At 40.5% G+C, this 16,230-nt stretch overlaps 1 protein-coding gene across 1 annotated transcript in view; it reads left to right on the top strand.

Moving 5' to 3' along the window:
- Window positions 1-16,230, top strand: part of FAT4 (FAT atypical cadherin 4) — a 150,590-nt gene that overhangs the window by 71,728 nt on the left and 62,632 nt on the right. The window contains exons 2-4 of the mRNA XM_064450492.1: window positions 7,425-7,556; window positions 10,736-10,997; window positions 13,558-13,908. Of these exons, the coding sequence (XP_064306562.1) occupies window positions 7,425-7,556; window positions 10,736-10,997; window positions 13,558-13,908 (745 nt within the window). The remainder of the gene's footprint in view (window positions 1-7,424; window positions 7,557-10,735; window positions 10,998-13,557; window positions 13,909-16,230) is intronic.

The following is a 16,230-nucleotide window of genomic DNA, read 5'->3' as shown; positions in this document are numbered from 1 at the left end:
GGTCTAAGTATATGCCCGACACATCCATTTATTGCCTAACCGCTTGTCACTGTCACCTAAAATTAGGGACTGAATTGTACTAGAAGGAGTTTGGATTATATTCACTACACTGATTTTTTTTCAAAGGGGTTACCCCAAAACTGAAAGATCCAGTGACTGCTGCTGCCCCTGGACATCTTGTCTTTTTTTTTCCCAAACAGAGCCTTTTTAGAGGTTGGTTTGTTTTGGGTTGGTTGTTTGGTTTTTTTTCACATTTTCACCCCAGCTGCAATCTTCCCACTGTTAATAGTGGGATTCTTGACAACTTTCTATTTCTATTTAACAGGTTTTCTGGCCCACAGCACAATAGACTAGTACGATTTTTATTGTACTAGCATGCACTGGGATTGTTTGCCTCCTGGAAAATGGGATATTCAGATGCCTCATTCAGCCCCTGCCGAAGCAAAAGCTATTGCCTTGTCCCAAGACATTTTCTTTGTAAATGGGCTTTCCATCTTGTTGTGGAAATTGTAAATATTCATGGTCTGTAGTCCAGGTTTTCCACCTTCCTGAGCTCCGCTATTATTGGTTATTCAAGTAATTTTAAAACATAAGTGTTTATTTTTTGCCCCCACACTTACTGTTTCCCAGTATTTTAGAGCAAGGGGAGAAACTGGTTCAGGATAGTCTATGGCTTTTTACCATATGAGAAACATTATGTTAGAGATTTTCTAGGAATATCAAGATACTTTTTTTAAAAGGTATTTTTTTCTTTTCTTTCTGGAAATGCCTTTTTTGCTTGCTTGTGCTCTGATACATAATCTTTCTGTTCCCTTGCCTTCACAGTTTGGAGGAAGCATGCATGCCCTGGTCCTGCAAACACTTAGTATAACCATAACTTCACTGATAGGAGCAGCCAATATCATTACTCACATAATAAAAAAGGAATCTACACATACATGTGTGTTTTTCTGGATTAGCGAAGTGTAGTTTGCTGGATGAACAAAAAGGACAAAGTGATGGAGGCAGGAGAAAAATGGCTAGTGTTGCCAGCTTCTTCAGTTAGTTACAGGAATGTGATAAATTTATAGTTGAATTTTATCTATTTTGTCATCATGAATGGTATTATTTAGAATATTAACCAAGGGATGAGGAATAGAGTCCTATCACTTTTATTCTGTTAAAATTGATAACGCACTGCCGCAGCAAAGGGGAAGCAGCGGCTCCTTAATTTTTTTAATATGAGGGATCATATAATGGCTTAAACATAAACAAAAGTCTTCAGGGCTATGTGTTCCAAAGCTGCCTGTAGATTATTAGATGCTATCCCTTGAGAGAGGCAGTGAACATCCCGGCAGCAAGCAATGAGGAAAAGAATGACTCGACAACATATAAATTGAAAGAAAAGCTGCAGCCTTTCCACTCTCTCTGATCTTTAATCAAATAACTGTAGCATTTGAAGAAGTATCAAATGGGTGAGGCATCTGGGAGCTCCTTTCTTCTTAGATCGTGTTCTGTCTGTAGATCTCTGATCAAGCATGTAATGTGGGTAGGGTGGCTGCAAGGAAGAATTACTGCATGCATTTTTGGGGCTCCTAGTGAAACTTGCTGCTGCCACATGAGCTCATGCAAGTTTCCTGTGGCATCTTCCCCCCCTCCCCCCCCCCATTTTTGTTTGATAGATGGAAGAACTTTAGAAAAGTATTCTCTCTATAAACCCTCCTCACCTTGAAATAAAAATAAATATTAATAGGTGTAATAAAACAGGAGGATAGATTCTGGCGAGTTGAGCCCGTTGCTTTATAGAAGGCGTTACGATTGCATAGAATTTGGCATGTTGCCTTCCAGTGGAATGTTTTATTTTACATACCTTTGTAGCTCATAAACCCAGTAAGTTTGGTCACTAAAATAATTTCTTGTTCCAGAATAAAACACTCATGTTAAGCTTTTTATGTTAGGCGTGGAATTTGTCTAGCCTGGTCAGTAAGAATTGTCTGGGGTAGTAGTATTTTTGAAGTGGAGCAGTTCTTTTGCTCTGAGAAATGAATCTTCGTCTTTTAGCAACTGTTTCTTAATTCAACAAATTATTTTGAATAAGAATAGATTTTTCAAACTCGTACTCATTTTGGTTAACAAAAAAAAAAAACACAGCCACCTTTTTGTTCTTGGTTTCCATCATAATTGAGTTTCTCCTTGCTTCCCCAGAGTAAATTGTTTCCAGAACCATGTGCAAAATATGAAGCTGTTGAAGACTTTACACTGCAGTGTCGCTCTTTGTAAAGAGCCTCTTTAACATAGACTCCTCATAAATGCCATCAGTTCATTCAAAGTGTGTATTTTCTACTTTCTTCAAAGTAGAGACAACATTTTGAAATAACAGCAAGCTTCCCAGTGACTTCTTGTGTTCAGGTTCATTCCCTAAATGCTTAAATAGATACTGTATGCTTTTATGAAGTGAGGTCCTGGCATGATTCCTTATATCTGTTAAGACCTGAGGTTTGTCTGAATGGAGAAAAGAACTCTTATTTTTCTTACATCTACATTTAAAGTAAATTGAGGCAAAACCGGTTGAGGTGAGTGCTGCCCTGCCTCAGTCTGTTCTGAATTTGTTTATGGAGAAAACGCACAAGAGATTAATTTGAGCAGCAAATAAGAGACTTAACAAGATCAAGGTAATTAATACTTCCTCTGCTTTGAAAATGCCTGCGGCAGCAGGCTGCAACAATCAAATTGTCGCAGACGAGGATGGGTTGACCATCTGTAATAGTGGCAGGGGCATGGCATTATTGAGAGAGTGTTACTCAGCCTGTAGAATTGAGAAATTTGATTCAGCCACGGGGAAATTTGTGGTATTGTTTGACTCGCTGCTTTTGCTTAATCTCTGTGGTTTGCTGTGTGTCTGTATTTTTGCGTCTTAGTTTAATATAGGTTGAATTGAACATAAAACAAACAAATAAAAAGTCAGAGAAAAAAACCACCAAAAGATAGTTTGAATAGAAATTGGTGTGTAAAATTATTGTACTTCTTTTACAAGGCATAGTAAAAAACCAACGTGTATTTTTCTGCAGAATAAACTGAGGGAAGCTTTAATTTTCAGGTTTTTTTCTAGACATATTAAATGTGTGACAAAAAAGCATTATAGTAGAATTTGTACAAAAGTAGAGTAATTTTGTGGAGATTTGCACACACACACACGTGGATAGAACAAAGCTTTCTGATCTTTTCATTTCTCATTGAACAAATAAAGCAAGCCAAATTTTGAATCAATTAATCAGTCTTCCATCATAGTCTTCACAGATCTAGAAGTGTCTGTGACTATTTACCGTCCCATGGCTTCTGCAGAAATTCAGGGCTGGTTTTGATCAGAGTCTGGCCGTAGTGCAGTACTTTGAGAGGTCTAAGGAACACTCTCAGTTGACCGGTTTGTGTGTCTGGCTTGCATCCTAGAGTCACGTTGACTGATGGGTTTGAGGTCAGGCAAGAATATTCCCCAAGTTGGATAGATTTGGAGAAGGGGGTGGTGATTTTCACTTTCCATGTAGCCTGGGCATGTTGCTTCCTACAGACGTTGTCACCTTCTTGTTCCTGAGGCCAAGATTAGGACAAATCCCTTAAGCTCCCTTTTTTCTTCCTGTGGCATATTTCAGGTTTTAAGGCCTTTCGTTTCCTAGATATTTATTCTTGTGCTTGCTGTTGTCACTGGTGGGTGTTTTGCTGTCGGTGCAAGCTGAGAGCACAGCACACCTTCTGTAGACCCTTCTCAACATGATGCTCATGGTACAGATGGCAAGTAGTACTGCCATGGCCGCCTTGCCTTCATTAAGTCTGAGGCAGAATTGCACATAATTAATAATTGGTAGCATGTGATATTAATCAAACTCTGTATTTCAAGATTCCGAGTGACACACATGGATATCTTTATGCAAGAGGATAGAGGCAATTGGTTGGGGAGGGATTTAGATTTTTGATTAAAGCTTTGTAGATTGTTTTCTTTTTCCTCCCCAGTAAAGATGTGATAAGTCATGCTGAAATCTTCTAGTGCCCTGTGGCAATGAAAAACTTGGTGGTTGTGGTTGGCCCGTGAGCTTCTGCTCGGGGTCGGAACTTCTGAACTTCAAAGTCAAATTAATTTCTGAACTCCTGAATAGAAGACTGGACATGCAATTTATACCCGAACTCGTTCAGGATGTGTTCTTTCTTGAATTAAGCCTTTGGCATAAAACTTAACGGACTCTCTTGTTTTGGGGAAAATGTGAAGATTTTTTTCAAGTCTTTCTCAGACATGTATTACTTGAGTGAAATTTCTGCCAACAGGCACATCCCAGTATCTTATCCCTTAGGTTTGCAGCACTGTGCGTAGGCTGAAGTAATACGTTATAGCAGAAGTAAAAAGATAGCTTTATACAGGGATGCTAATTAGACTTAGCCAACAGTGAATTATGAAGCAATATGCATTATCCTAAGCCCTGTGGATAAATAGTAAATTATGGTGTAAAAGCTCTTGAAAAATACTGTGATCTCTTTCTAAAAAACCCTCTTCTTTATTTGAGAATTTCTTATTTTTCCACCATCTAAAGCACATCTTCAGTATAAAATATAGCGTCTTTGTTTGCCTGTGAACTGATTTTTTTTGGTAAAATTACTTCCTCTATTATACTTCTCCTTTGTTTCAGTTCTCTGGAATCTGACTTTCTAATTAATTTTTTTTTGTCTCACAACCCTTAGCCATCTGTATTTTTGGATTCTGACTATTTTACATTATGCAAGCTGTAGGCAATGCACAGCTTCTAACCCAAAACCCCAGAAGTTGTCATATATTTTTCATATGATTTTTACAAAGGGCAATCTCTCATCATGAAAATGGGTTCTGGTGATGAAATGTCACTTGCAGCTGAAACATTACCTGTGCGTGACATATATGGTATGAATAAATAAATTGCAGAGCTGCGCAGCTGCTTTACCTTGAAACCATGTCTGGGGAAATCCTATACTTTGAGCAGAAAAGCATACATAGTTTGCTGTGCCAGTTCACGGGGCAGGACGTGCTTGGCAAGGATAGCTGTCAAAATCCTTCATCTGTCATTGCTACTGTGTTTCTGTGATTAATTGTCGCCCAGATGCAGCCGTCACCGTGAAAAACCGACGTAGGCTGTTTTATTCTCTGAAAGTTTGTGCCTGGTTAGTTAGCCATCGAATCATTGCTTGTGATGCTCCAGTCAGTGCTTCTTGTGCTTCTGTTGTCAGGGATTTAAATTTGATGATAAAACCTTCTGGGTTAATCTGGCTCAGGCCATGAAGTGTTTTATGTACCATTTATGAATGGTCAAAGGAATTAAATATGGTACAAATAAATAATGGCCTTCCATAAAAGGCCTTGTAAGGCCTATAAGACCAGCGTTTTGTCTGCACTTCCAGAAGATATATTTATATTATTAATGTAACATTTCCTCTGGTTTTTTTTTTTTAAGACACTTCAGTTCTCTTTAATGCTGTGGAAAAGTTCTGGCAGGCTGACAGTAACAGTAGCCTACTGTGGGCATAAATACCAAACACAAACTGGAAAAATAAAAATAATGAAAAGAAAGAAAGCTCACTTACTTGAGGTGACCGAGGATGGCGTAGATCCCCAGGGAGAAGGTGTCTTCATGCATGGCATATATACTGACCAGTGACCAATGTGGCCATAATGGACACAGTGGTCTAGATCTCTCCACCCTCTGAAGACATCCTGTTGGAGAAAAAAGGCTTATCAGGGAAACAGCTGAACTTCTTGCAGCCTTCTCTACGTTAGAAACGTCCTCTGAGGCAGAAGAGATTATTCTGTGAAGATCAAATATACTCTCAGAGTATTTATATGTCTACAGCAATTTATTTTTTCTTCATTTTATATGTTTTATAAATGTATATGTTCTTCCATTTTTGATGAAGAACAGTAGCACGACACACCAAATCTGTTCTGTCACAAAGTCTAGCACTGATGGAAATGTTAGGCTTTCTGAAACAGTTGCCTTTGGGAAGACAGAAGGATGAAGCATCCTTCAGCATGTGGTCTCAGGAAGCCCACAGAGGACCAGTAGCCCTAGGGTGCAGCCACTGAGGGCCTGAGGAAAGATACAGCAAGTGAGCCTGGGTGACTTCGTTGTTCTGTGGGGACAGCCAAGCTTCTGTCACTAAAGTGCGTATTTTTGGGATCATCGTGGTGATCAAGTCAGAATGGCTTGGCAATTGGTGGTCTGTCTCAAAAGAGAACGAAAAAGGAAAATATTATGGCAGGTGACTAGTAGAAATGGTAGTCTTCAGATCAGCAGAGGTGTCTCTGTTGATTATATCCAGAGCGGCCGAACCCGTATATTTTCAAAGAAGTGCAGAGAGATCTCTTGTGAATAATGGCATGACAGGTCCTGTAGTGTAAATAATATTTTGTCTGTCAACCAAGGTATCTTCTTTAAGTCATCCATACCTTTGCCTCCCTTGTGCAACAGCCCTGTCTAGCTTTCCATATTCCTTGATGAGCAATAAGGACAGACTTCCTTCAGCTACTCAGTTTTCTCATTAGTGGGTCTTCAGAGTTTGGTGGCCATTTAATATTTTGAGTCCAAAATGAGCCTTTTTTCTCATTATAAATGTAAAACAGCTGTGTCCTCTCTTTCCTTCTTTTTTTGGAATATTACATGTCATACCCAACAGCAAGGGAAAACAGCTCTGCAGCTTTTTGAATTAGCATCAGCTGGGCAGCAATCTTGCTTACGAAAAACTAGGAATAAATAACACGCAACAACCTTTCAGAAACTATGATTACTACTTGGAAAAGCATACAAATGTCACATGTGAAAAGAACATTTGTTTAGGTATGCATAGGCAAGGAGAGTAGATGCTAGTGAGTGCTTCTAAAGTAACATTTGTGTTTGCAATTAGAGGAGAGCTTTGTGAGAGGGAAAACCAGATTATTTTAAAAAAAAAAAAAAAGTGCAAGGGTGTTTTTTCCTCCCTCAGAACGGAGAGTTGCCAATATATAAACATTTCAGAGAGAATTTTACACCACCTCATCTTTATGTCAGGCAGCATTTAATGGTTGAATGATCACCTGCCCCGGGACTTGGCAGCTATCCTCCAGGGGCTGACTTTGAGGATTACAATGACAGTCTATCAGTGGATCTTTTCCAATATAAACTAGACTAGGACCATTTAAAATCAGTTGCTATCAACAAGTCAAATTAACTTTATTTATGTTAGGGGCTTTCCTATGAGTATTCTATAACAATGTGGAATTTTAATATCTGGTGGGGCTTTTCCTGTTGTTGGTGTGATTTGGGAATGCTCTAATTCATGTGATTAAGAACAATTTATCTGATTGCTTTCAAAATTATGTGATTTGTAACATTCAAGTCCAATCAGTGTCTAACAGTGCTCACACAACTTTTTTTTCTAATTCCTGCTTTTTACAGGTGGAAATAACACTTCAGGATATCAATGACAACCCACCAGTATTCCCCACAGATATGCTTGATCTGACCGTGGAAGAGAACATAGGAGATGGATCTAAAATATTGCAGCTGACAGCCATGGATGCTGATGAGGTAGGAGCACGCTTTCATGTTCAAATATCTGTACTAAAAATGGCATTCTGGAAATATGTGTTTTTACCTGTTCCCTTATTCCCTTTGTGAGAGCTTGGCCTTGGGAGTCATTGTGGTCATGCTTTAAACTGTGTTTGGCCCATTCACAGAACTGTATTCGGTATCATGGAGTCACAGACATGTGAGGAAGTGAGACAGGTACTCTATTACTTGAAGGCTGGTTATTGGTTTGTATATAACGAGTTAATGTTTTCCTAACATCTCTTAATGAGCAGTTCCACTCTTGGCAAAAAATGCCAAAAATCTTGGGTTTAGATGGTCTTCTTGTTATCAATCTCATCATCCACCATACCCAATGACTCGGCGACTGCGCAGCTATTGATAAAGATTTATTGGCATTCAGTTTAAGACCACAGCTTGAGATCTAAACTAACTTTGAAGCAGACATATTGTGGTTGAGCCCAATTTCAAGGTGTGCAATAAAATTCATGCAAGATGAGCCTGGGAGAACAAGAAAACTTTTGATAATGCCTGTTCACCCTTTGACTAGAACTACGTATACGAATATTATCCTTTCCTAAAGGAGGTTTTATTTCACCAAAAAGAGGGGGAAAAAAATAATGCCAAAATATGTGCTCTGTCCATGAACCAGTTTGCAAAATTGTTTTGCCCGCTTAGATTCATTACTGTGAGGTCACTGCAACAAAAGAGTTATTAAGAAACTAGCAAAAGCCTTTGAGCAAATGATGTTAAACAGTCAGCCAGTTGGCTTAGTGAGGGATAGTTCAGGTTTTTTGTATGCTTCAGGCAAATATATCTGCATATAATTTGATGTATCCATTTCTTCTGGAAAGTAAGTGAATGCTCCCTGTTTTTCATATAATGTTCCTGCAACATGACGCTTTTCTGGTTTCTTTCTTTGCAACCCATGTATGCAGCTCAGTAGCACAGCATGCTCCCTTTGCTACATGCACGGGTGCTTTCAGAATCAAAGGTTTAGCTTCAAAAGAGTAAGTCACAGAGACCTTAAAACTCATGGCTGAGTTGTGTACAAGGACCCCTCTTAGAAATATTTTTAAATGGTACTATGAAGGCAGCAAATTTCAAACCCATGTCTGTTATAATAAGGACATTGTAGAGATCTGAGGAAAGATGTAAAGACATTCTCTCGGTGCTAAGTGGTAACAAAGGCTTTAAGAATTAAAAAAGCTTCAGCACTTTGCAACTTTTTGAAGTTGACGATGGGAATTTTCTATTTAGCTTTTTAATAGGTTTTTCATACCTGTATTTTGTTTTGCTTCTCGCCTAACTCATGTAAAGTTACTACTTTGATTAAACCAGTATCACACACGGCTGCAGTTTTAGCTGCGCCCTATTAGGAGGAGGGTGGCTAGTCAAACAAGCGGTGAAGAGTGTGGTCACCTCTGAAATCTTAAATTCTCATCAGATGTTTTTGCTAAGCTGTACAATTGGAGGAAGGCATGTGACATCCCCCAGGTACACCTGGGCACACAGATGCTGCATATGCTGAAGCCCTGCATGCAGCTCTTCAGGGCTGGGCACCTGTAGGAGCTTATTTTCTTTCTAAATATCATTTTATCAGTGAGCTCAGTCCACTCTTTGAAACAGCACTCCAGAGGAAAAGGTTTGGCACGAGGTGCTCTCATGATGTCAGGTAACTAACGCTTGTCTCTCATCTCACAAATATGAGCGGGTGTTTATCTCTGTTAGTTTGCTTTTTTAGGCAAGAGTGTTTGAAACAGTTATAGAATTTCTTTCTCTCCGATCTCTTTTATCTGTTGTTCACCACAGAAGTGCCACAGTCAGCATGCAGGGTATAGGTACATATATCCGATGTTGGAGGTTACCAGACCTTCAGTGCCCTTAAACCTGTCTTGGAAAAAGAAGGACATGATTCCAGGATCTTAGGTCTCTCTCTGTTTTCCCTTAAAGACCAATTCCAGTCTGCTAAGCAGCAAAAATTACAGCTGAGCACTGGCTCTTGTGGGAAGTGTCACCCAAACTCATGCTGGGTGCTCTAGCCAGCTGCTTAAGTCCCCTGGACCACCCCCTGGCTGCAGCATCACACTGCACAACCCATCCCCAGGAGGTGGATGAAAACCAAGCTCAGGTAGCATCCCTTTTTCTAGGGATGTACCCCTCAAAGCTAAGACCTGTAAGGCAGATTGGTTTTTCTTGCTAATAATCAATGATACAGACTGGATGCAGGTGACTTCTGTCAGTGTTTGTGATGGGGTAGGGCTGAGGCAGAACACACTCTGTCAGTGTTTTTGGAATGAAGGTTTCCATATTTTTTTCCTAAGTTTTAATTTCAACCTTTAAGGGGAGGAAAGAAAAAAGTGATAATTTTTCTATGTAAATTAAGGGAAAGTAATTTTTCCTATTAACCAAAATGCTCAAAGTCCATATGAATCCTTTTTTTCCAAGGACAAATGAGATACTTTGACCCAAAAGCAGATGCTTTTGACTTACAGCACAACCCAAGAGATCAGAACTGTGATTTTAATGACACATGATTTGTCACGTTGGGGCTGCTTATTTACAGGGCTAAACGTATTTCCATGCAGAAACCAGCCTTTAGGGGGCTGCTGCAAGACTGGCTCCTGTGAGTTTTTCTTGACCGGGAGCCACAGCTCTTGCCATGCCTGCTGGCTGGCGGAGGGCTGCGTGGCCACCCCTGGTCCTCCCTCCTTGCACCCCTCCCTCTCCTCCTCCCTCCGTGTCATCTCCAGAGAGCGGGAAAGGCAGAGCTGATCCCACTGGCAGGGATTTAGTTTAGCCTTTGCGTATAAACCAAGAAGAATAAACATTGATACCTGTTAAGAGGGAAGATGTTACACTGCTCAGTGATGCTGGCTTGAAATTAAAACGGGTATCAGAGCTTTACGATATTGACTGGATGTGATCCTTGTATGAACAGTGGAGCAAAGAATATCGGGGTAATCGCGCCATTTCATGTCTCAAATAAAAACAGTGTGCATCTGTCTCTTTACTGGGGGACTGAAGCAGAGACTGGGCAGGAAGGCTGTTTATTAAAGGAAACTGTTCTGAAAAATATTCGCCAAGCGCAGTTACTGGAATGATTCTTGTCTTACTGAAAATTATAATGTGGTTTTCCTGGCAAATAACTTGATTTGACCACTTCTGTTTTTGCTTAGGGAGCCAATGCCCTCGTCACATACACTATTATCAGCGGTGCGGATGATAGCTTCCACATTGACCCTGAGTCGGGAGACCTGATAGCCACAAAGCGCCTGGACCGGGAGCGCCGCTCCAAGTACTCCTTGCTGGTTCGTGCTGATGACGGCCTGCAGTCCTCAGACATGAGAATAAACATCACTGTTAGCGATGTTAACGACCATATCCCAAAATTCTCCAAGCCAGTGTATTCCTTTGACATCCCAGAAGATGCCACTCCAGGTAAATGGGAAATGGCCCGAAAACTGACTGATTTTTTTCATTTTGTCAGTCCAAAGGGCCGCGCGGAGGAGGGGTTAGCAGACCTGTCTGACTTGGGCAGGAAGCAGAAGATGCTGAAGGTGTCTGTCAGGTGGGGCAAAGAAACGGAGGGAACCACATCATACTGAAAATCTGCTTGCTAGGAAATCTGTATCACTAGTGAGGTCAAATTTATTTTCAATGGGAAATAGAGAAATGGTTGCCGCTCGAATAAATCCTAGACGCAGAATAGGAATTATGCCTGTATCCCGATGGAAGCCTCTGAGTGCCACCACTAAAAAAATAGCAAACAGAAAAGTAGGAGGAGGAGCAACCTGCAGGACAGCAACAGCATAACCTACCATGAAAAAGATGTAATGGTGATGCTAGTATTTAGCAAGCCACCTTCAGTGAATATGACTCAGAGTGCTTCATTCATCCAGTGTAGAATCACAAAATGGGTGACCATTGAGCAGGCAGTAATACGCTGATTCCTTAGTAATATTCCCTATATGTGCTCAGTTACTAACCCTAACCTCGTATGTCCTTGATCTTATCTTTGACTCCTTTTTTGACAAGGTTTTTATAGAAAAAATCTAACCTTTAGATAATTAATTCTGGTTCCTAAACTTGATCACCTACCACTTACGTTGTTTTCTCCTTTTAAAGCTTGTTTCATGTGCAAGAGTGTTTTGATGTTTCAAAGTTAGGTTGTAAGCTAGAAACTATTTAGACCAAAAAATGTTTTCAAAAGCTGTGCTATATTATATATCGCCAGATGAAAAATTAATATTTCTTGCAAAAAAATAGTTGCTGGTATTGTGTACAGAGTGCTAGTATAAAAGCAGTATCTGCTGGTATTAGTAACTGAAGCATCTTGGAAACTTGCTCTAAAGCATGAAAAGACAAAGGAGATGTAAATGACATGGTGACTGCTTTCAAGCTTTTGTTAGGGCTTTGACTTATAAGCGTGGGAGGCTCAGCTTGGGGCAACCAGGATTACCCCCATGCCTCCAACTTTTGCACGCTGTCCCACAGTCACAGTCCCAAAATTCAGTGGTGTTTTGTGTTAAAGGATTACAGTGCAATCAGCTCTGCCTCAGGAATCTGATCTGGAAGTAATCGAGGCGTCTGTGTAGCACGGGGCGATTTGGTTGCTGATGCCCAGCTACGCTCTTCTCTCTTGTCACTCAGAGTCCCGAGGCTCGGCCTGTTTTAGCAGGAATAACCCTGGAAATGGCGAGCATAATTCCCTCCACGTTAAGATGCGGCTTCTCTCTTTAATCATTTATGGGGTGTACGTTTGTACCTCATACCCGGCTCAGCAGTGATAGACACCAAAGGAGGGAACAGGCTGATTTTTATCCCTGAAGTGCTGCAGCTTCTCCTGTTCCATTCTCCGGTGGTCCCGAAGCAGCTGGCACGCTCGTCCGGAGGGTGGGCACTGCGAGGGTTCCCCTTCGGGGCTCCACACTCCATCCCAGAGAGTAATCCTCCTTCCCCTTGCAGTCTGGCAGCTGCGTTTGGGAATTGTACCGTCCCTGGGCCTCAGCGAGGCTCTCCGCTGAGCTGCCCTGACCCCGCTGTGCTGCAGGCTCGCTGGAGGGCTGATAAACCCCGTCCAGCCTCGGGACAGCCCTCTTCCCCGGTTACCGCACAGTCAGAAACGTTAAAGCGGGAGGTAGTCACACGGATGGAAGAGATACCAGCGTGTTCAGCTGGGTTAAAGGAAGTTGTAGCGCTGTTCTTTGGTCTGGTGATAAATGGCTTTCATTGTCACGTTGCTGGAAAATAGTTAACTGTGATGGAATGCATGTAATTCATCTGGTGCCATGGAAAAGAAATTAAATGATTTACTTTCTTGGAAATGAGCTGATCTTAATTATAATTAGTGCTCGAAATACTAAAAAGTGACATTAACTTTCAAACTTTAGTAAGGTAGGTCAGTCATGAGAACGCAGCTATGCAGAAATGAAAACAATGGCACAAATTCACAAGGAGTTGAATTTCAGAAAACAGTGAAGAACGGACCCCTATAAGGTTTCTAGCTTTCTAACCGCAGTTACCCTGCGAAGGCACTTTTTCAAAAAGCAGAGCCGGGATGTTTGGTATGTACTGACATTTTGGTTTCTGCATTTAGAAAGAAATATCTAGAAGGTTTCAGAACTCATACTTGTCTGTGGGGAGGAGGGCGTCCTTTGAGTCGTAGAAAGAAAATACCTAGCAGGAGAAAAGGAACTTTTGCCCCAGTTGAGATCTACTCTGGACATGTTCCCGTTTAAGGATAAAGGCAAATATTCCTGGCCATTTCTTGGGGTTTGTTTTTTTTTAGTAGCCCTTTAAAGTAAACATCATACTGAGTGCTGTTCCTTTCAGCTTTGAAAACCTTTCGTTGCAGTTAGTCATACAGTATTGAGGCTTGAATTTCTACTGGAGGATGCCCCTTATTCTTGAGAGCTGCTTGATGGTGAGCTGGCTCTGACCATGCCAGCGAGCCGCCTTTTGCGAGTGCCTGATTTTGCTGTCCTGTCGTGCCGTACAGGTTCCTTAGTGGCAGCCATTCTAGCCACTGATGACGACTCCGGTATCAACGGGGAAATCACATACACCGTAAGTGAAGATGATGAAGAGGGTATCTTCTTCCTGAACCCTGTCACCGGAGTCTTCAACCTGACTCGCGCGCTGGACTACGAAGCACAGCAGTATTACATTCTTACTGTCCGTGCAGAAGACGGGGGAGGGCAATTTACTGCCATCAGAGTGTACTTCAATATACTGGACATCAATGATAACCCACCAGTGTTCAGCATGACCTCATACAGCACGTCTTTGATGGAGAACCTGTCTCCAGGATCCGCTATTCTCAACTTCAGTGTCACTGATGCAGATGATGGTAGGCGTTTCCTCATATTCTGTATCCCTGATGATAAATATGTATTTCACCTTAAGAACATATCAGGAGGGCTAGTAGAATGGGCAAATTAAGGCTATCCTTAGGGATGCCATCATGTGCTTAAACTCGCTGCATGCTGTGTAAATGGAAGTTATTTTTCTCATATATTACATTAGGTTTAGGCAGGTGTTTTCTTCCCTGTTTTTATTTGTGATAAATTAAAGATACAGTCAAATACTGCTTTTAACTGCTGCTGCAGAAATGAGTTGCAGAGCTATATTTTACCTAGTGCATGTTACAGAAGTTGAACACCGTGATTTTTCCCCTGGTGCTTAGGTTACACACTTAAATTAGACCTAAGTGTTCTTTCAGACTGGTTTATTCTTAAAGTTTATAATACATTCTGAATAAGGTTCTGGCAATATCAGACATCATCTGCAATCATCTTAAATATACTGTAACTTTTAAATGTATTATGAAGAGAATCATGATCTACAGGGTATTGATAGTGGAGGCTAAAAAAACTGTTTAAAAGAGAACATGGGAAAATTTCTCATTAAAATAAGCTTTAATCTTGGGATTATTTATGGTATCTAGAAGGTGTTAATGTGTTGGGGTGTAAAAGATACAATCTTTATAGCTTGCCTAACCATTCTGCTATGCATTTTATGTCCAAGCAATAATAATTATAAAATATGGCCATAAAATACATAAAAATCATTCCATAGCATACAGCGTTTTCTTAAGTGTCCACAGACATTAGTCAGTGTGACTTAAAATTATTCAAAACGCTCATAGTGACTTTGCAGGTGAAGGTTATTTTTGTGACGTGTTAAGCAACCTTGTCTCCTCTCAACTTGACACCGGCTGAGCAAAGCCTACAGAAATGTCTTGCGCTGAAACGTGTGCTTCAAACGCAGAGCATGTACGTGCTTCAAAGGAATCCCAGTTTATGCACGTAAAACGATTGAGCTGATCAAGATTATTCAGTAAAATAGTTTTTTCCCCAGGAAATGCTGAGTTGTTGAACTCAAACATTTTTGTGGGAACACAAATTTTGTGCTGATGGATAGAACTTTCCACGGTAAAAAATTGTGCAGCTGGTTTTGAGATCAAACTGAGAAAGTGAGCGAGAAGAGATTCCATAAGATAAGCCAACAAGTCAGAAATTATATCTTGGTGATGTTGGCTATTCTTGCATGGATCTCTCTTCCACCGCTCTTGTTAAAGCTCTTATTTTATGTAAACTAACTGTAAGTTGGAGGAGGAACTTGTGCTTGCATCACGCCTACCCAGGGAAGGGATTGTTCCCTCAAACCTCTGGATAAATGAGTTTGTGTCTAATCTGTCTCCTTTTTTTATTCCTTATTTTCCTGTTAGGAGTACAATGCTTGGTTTAAAATCTTTTTGGAAGTTAATTTCACTTTACCAAGGGTCTGTTTTCCTTTTCTCTTGCACCTCATACTTTAATTTCCATCTGCGCACAGTGCACATGAACTACATTCATCATGCACTCAGCTATCAAGGAAGCAAATGAGTATTTGAGGAGCAATGCAATAAAAAGTCAGATATCTTGTCTTTTGTATTTTCTGGCGCTCTTACTTTTCTAACAGGCTGGATTTAAAATTATTAGGGCAGAAGTTGCAGAAGAGCATGCCAGGTTGAGTTCCCCCATAGGACTGTAACTGCAGCAACTGTTATGATCTATTGGCGTTTCTGTTCAAGCCAAAATTTGTTATCCTGTGTCATCTTATATTTATCTAGAGTACAGAAATAGCTAGTGCTGTACTCCTCACTGTGCACTCAATGCACACAAATACGATTTCGTGGATTATTTGTTATATGATCCCGTAGTTTGAAGGAGCTCTGAAAAGGCATTGTATTATAATAAGATATGCCTGTTGTTTTAGGATAAACACTGATAAAAGACAAAAGCATGGTGATAGTGAAACTGCTCCCGCTTCCATTTTCGTGTTTGACACATTCCTTGGGAAACAGTAGCTGTTTATCTCGGCTTGGACAGTTTCATATACAGATGCGTAGTAGATATCAGCTACAGCTCTTGGTTATTTACAGAGCAATAAAGAACTCAGTTTCCTTAAACACGTTCATTTCGAGACTCAGATTTTTTTTTTCCACACCCAATTAACAGGAAAAAATCTCAAAGCAAAGCATGTGCTTGTCTATTTGTTAAAAAGTGTAGCAAGATATTCCTCCGGGTGGGATTTCCCACTTAGTCTCTACAGATATTTACAGAACGGGGGGAGGTGGGGGTAGGATATTTTTTCTGTCCTGTTAGTAAATAAACAAAAATAGAAACAA

The sequence above is a fragment of the Phalacrocorax carbo genome, chromosome 4, assembly GCF_963921805.1.
Source record: "Phalacrocorax carbo chromosome 4, bPhaCar2.1, whole genome shotgun sequence".
Classification (NCBI taxonomy): domain Eukaryota; kingdom Metazoa; phylum Chordata; class Aves; order Suliformes; family Phalacrocoracidae; genus Phalacrocorax; species Phalacrocorax carbo.
This window is presented reverse-complemented; position numbering and strand designations above follow the sequence as displayed.